Source organism: Ziziphus jujuba, chromosome 9 (genome assembly GCF_031755915.1).
Source record: "Ziziphus jujuba cultivar Dongzao chromosome 9, ASM3175591v1".
Taxonomy (NCBI): domain Eukaryota; kingdom Viridiplantae; phylum Streptophyta; class Magnoliopsida; order Rosales; family Rhamnaceae; genus Ziziphus; species Ziziphus jujuba.
In genome coordinates, this window is record NC_083387.1 from 11,187,847 (window position 1) to 11,191,959 (window position 4,113).

Consider the following 4,113-nt stretch of genomic DNA (forward strand, 5'->3'; position numbering starts at 1 on the left):
AGTTGCCATGTCGTAAATTCATAATCATTGACCATATTTCATAGGCATCGATACCTAAAATTTGACTTCTTTCTTTAAGCTTATATGGATTTTAAATCTAAATAAAAATATTTTTTTGTTTGATAAAATCCATCTAAATTTATTTTTCCTTCATTAGTGTGTGTATATATATATATATATATTTTTTTTTTTTTCTTTTTCATGTTTGGGCCACTTGGATCCTAACAATAATTTAACCCGCCCAAGCCCACATCCAGGATGGAATGATGACCACGTACCTGGGCCCCAAGCATTCGTTCAAATCGAGCCGTTGGTTCCCTCCGTTGTGGATGACATATATATACGTATAGAAAAAAGAGTAAAAACGGAGAGCTTCCATGAATCCTAGAGCAAGGTGAAGAAGAAGAAGAAGAAGAAGAAGAAGGAGGAAAACCCAAAGGGCCCAACCAAGGCATGCTTCTTAGCAGAGCTCGAGGAGGTGACCTCTCTTCCTTGGCTCTCGTACCCAACTCCTCCACCAGCTTCCTCGCTACCTTCTGTTCTATCTCCATGCGCAGCTCCTCTTTCTCTCTCCTCCGTTCCCTCACTCTCTCACTTTCTCACTGCCAACACCACCACTGCTACTTCCGACCCATCTTCACCCCTCCGCTTTCCGCCGCCTCTAAAACTTTCCGGTTGCCAGCGGTTTCCTCTTCCGGTACTTTTGCCGAACAGTTGGCGAGCGGAGTCTCTGGGACGGAGGAGAATTGGGGTTTCAGCAATGTGGACGAAAGAGAGCCTTTTGATTACGAAAGGAGCTTTGCGTCGACGGATTTGAAGCATTTGGAGTCGCCGGAGCTTGAGGTTAAGGAGCTTGAGGAGCTGCCGGAGCAGTGGCGGAGGTCCAAGTTGGCGTGGCTTTGTAAGGAATTGCCGGCGCATAAGCCAGCGACGCTGGTTAGGATACTCAATGCGCAGAAGAAATGGGTGAGGCAAGAAGACGCCACTTACGTCGCAGTCCATTGTATGCGGATTCGCGAGAACGAGGCTGGGTTTAGGGTAAAGTTCCTATTTTTAAGAATTTCTATGTCCTTCTGTGTGTTTTTTTATTTTTATGGGGTTTCATTTTGCATATTGTTCATTCTTATGATCTTTCGAGAAAGAAAAGTATGCTGCGTTGTATGTTTATGGAATTTGTTGAAGTTCAATACCAAAGAAAAAACATTTTTTATAGTGCTTGGTAAATTTATTGTAACACACCCATAATTCATTCTGGGTGACTTTGTTATTAGTTAAATTATTTCGGTTAGAAAGGATTGCTATAGTAATCAAATATGTTTAAAGCAGTTGTTTTTCATTTATATTTGTTAATTCACAATCTATGTTATGTGTTGGAATCGAGTAACATTCAAATTACTTCAGCTACTGGAATTTTGGTGATTCATTTTTTTTCTTATGAATTAAATCTTTCCAACATTATACTGAAATTTTAAAACAAATAATTTTTTTTTTTTTTTTTTTTCCTTTGGCTTATTTGATAAGAGATCCTTGGTTTGGTGACTTTATTCACATTTTTTTTTTTGACAGGTTTACAAATGGATGATGCAACAGCATTGGTATCGATTTGATTTTGCTCTTGCTACTAAGCTAGCAGATTACATGGGTAAGGAGCGAAAGTTCTCAAAATGTAGGGAGATATTTGATGATATAATCAATCAGGGGCGTGTTCCTAGTGAATCAACCTTCCACATATTGGTTGTTGCATATCTTAGTACTCCAGTTCAAGGGTGCTTGGAAGAAGCATGTAGCATCTACAACCGAATGATTCAGCTGGGAGGTTATCAGCCTCGGCTTAGCTTGCATAATTCTCTCTTCAGATCTATTATTGGTAAACCAGGAGGGTCTTCAAAACAGTATCTTAAACAGGCTGAGTTTATTTTTCACAATTTGGAAACAACTGGGCTTGAGATACATAAGGATATATACTGTGGCCTCATTTGGCTACATAGCCATCAGGATACCGTGGATAAAGAAAGGATGACAGCATTAAGGACAATGATGCAACAAGCTGGAATTGAAGAGGGCAGAGAAGTGCTTGTTTCTGTCTTGAGAGCTTGCTCAAAGGAAGGAGACGTTGAGGAAGCAGAAAAAACTTGGTCCAAACTCCTGCTTCTTGATGATGGTCGCCCTTCTCAGGCTTTTGTTTATAGAATGGAGGTCCATGCGAAGGCTGGAAATCATAGGAAGTCTCTGGAGATATTTAGAGACATGCAGAAACATTTGAACTCGACCAGTTATCTGGCATATCATAAGGTGATAGAAATTTTATGTAGAGCTCAAGAAGTTGAACTTGCAGAATCTGTCATGGTAGAGTTCTTAAACAGTGGTTTGAAGCCTCTTATGCCATCTTATGTTGATTTAATGAGTATGTACTTTGACTTGGGCTTACATGATAAAGTGGAATTAGCCTTCATCCAGTGCCTTCAGAAATGCCGACCCAACCGTACTATTTATACTATATACTTGGATTCTTTAGTGAAAGGCAGTAACCTTGAAAAGGCTGAGGAGATCTTTGACCAAATGCAAAATAGTGGGGCAATTGGTGTTGATGCTCGGTCGTGCAACATCATATTAAGTGGATATCTGTCATCTGGAGACTATGTGAAGGCAGAGAAGATATATGATTTGATGTGCCAGAAGAGATATGATATTGAATCAGAATTGATGGAAAAGATCGATTATGTCCTGAGCTTGAGCAGGAAAGTGGTTAAAAAACCTTTAAGCCTGAAGCTAAGTAAAGAACAACGAGAGATCCTAGTGGGGTTGCTGTTAGGTGGTTTGAAAATTGAATCAGACGAAGAGAGGAAGAATCACATGCTCCGCTTTGAGTTCAATGAGAATTCTGGTTTGCATTCCATTTTGAAGAGGCATATTCATGATCAATACCATGAGTGGTTGCATCCTTCCTGTAAGACAAATGATGCTATTGAGGACATACCATGTAGATTTTCTACCATCTCGCATTCTTATTTTGGTTTCTACGCAGACCAGTTTTGGCCAAAAGGCCGACAAACAATTCCGAAGTTAATCCATCGGTGGCTGTCACCACGTGTTCTTGCATACTGGTATATGTATGGGGGGCACAGGACTTCATCAGGAGACATTTTGTTGAAGCTAAAGGGAAATCAGGAAGCTGTTGAGAAGATTGTCAAAACCTTGAAAGCAAGGTCCCTGAATTGCAGGGTGAAAAAGAAGGGGAGAGTGTTTTGGATAGGCTTCTTAGGAAACAATTCAACCTGGTTCTGGAAACTGACAGAGCCTTATATTATAGACGACTTGAAAGATTCTCTAAAAGTGGGTGGTGAAACCATAGGAAGTAGTACATATGAAACTGAAAACATTAGCTTTGAAAGTGGGTCTGATTCTGATGAAAAGGCTTCTGATTACAGTGATGATGATAATATGTAGGGCTTCTTTTTGTGTGTGTTATATACAGGATCTATTTTTGCCCTTTCAATGGGAGTGCCGGATCCACTGGGTCCAGGGAAGCTTAACATGCATCTCAACCATTTGGAATCTCCATCCTGGGCAGCTTGAGTTGTACATACTAAACACACAAAGAGTAGTCTTAGAAATCTGGTCAGCGGCCAGTTAGATTGGCCTCTTACAATGTTATTTATTCTGCTTCCATTGAATGAACAATCTGTTTCAGTCATTTGTCGTAGTTTGGCATACTATGAAGTCATGTACTTGTACGAAAGACTTGCATCTTCAATCGATCAAGAAACAAATGCATTTTCAATCGTATTTGAGGACTTCTTTTTACATCATCATCGCCGTGTAATTACAAATTAATAATAACATAATAAACAAATAGTTACCACCATGAGTTCCTGCAATATGACTACCTAAGTATAATTTGCCATAATTTACTTCAAAATGAGTGAAACATTGACTCTGTTGTCTGATTTTTGATCATGGGCTAATTCAAAAATCAAAATGATCCTTGGCATGAAGCATTCATTTAAAAATGCATATTTTTACTGCCTCTAATGGGAGTTTTATGGTTATGGATAAATGGAGCCACATTATACAGCCTCAGCAGTGTTTTGCATCCTTTTGTACCACCAGCAG

At 39.5% G+C, this 4,113-nt stretch overlaps 1 protein-coding gene across 1 annotated transcript; it reads left to right on the forward strand.

Annotated features, from left to right (window-relative positions):
• Positions 1-347: 347 nt before the first annotated feature.
• Positions 348-3,786, forward strand: LOC107411208 (pentatricopeptide repeat-containing protein At2g15820, chloroplastic). The gene is made up of 2 exons (XM_016018753.4): positions 348-1,038; positions 1,567-3,786. The coding sequence occupies exons 1-2, from the start codon at positions 454-456 to the stop codon at positions 3,445-3,447; spliced, it is 2,466 nt and encodes an 821-aa protein (XP_015874239.3). The 5' UTR covers positions 348-453; the 3' UTR covers positions 3,448-3,786.
• Positions 3,787-4,113: the final 327 nt, after the last annotated feature.

What these genes read in the sequence shown, in the direction of transcription:
- LOC107411208 (XM_016018753.4), top strand. Translation starts at nt 454, where the DNA reads ATGCTTCTTAGCAGAGCTCGAGGAGGTGACCTCTCTTCCTTGGCTCTC. An exon ending in AGAACGAGGCTGGGTTTAGG is followed by an intron (nt 1,039 to 1,566) that starts GTAAAGTTCCTA and finishes TTTTTTTGACAG; the next exon opens with GTTTACAAATGGATGATGCA.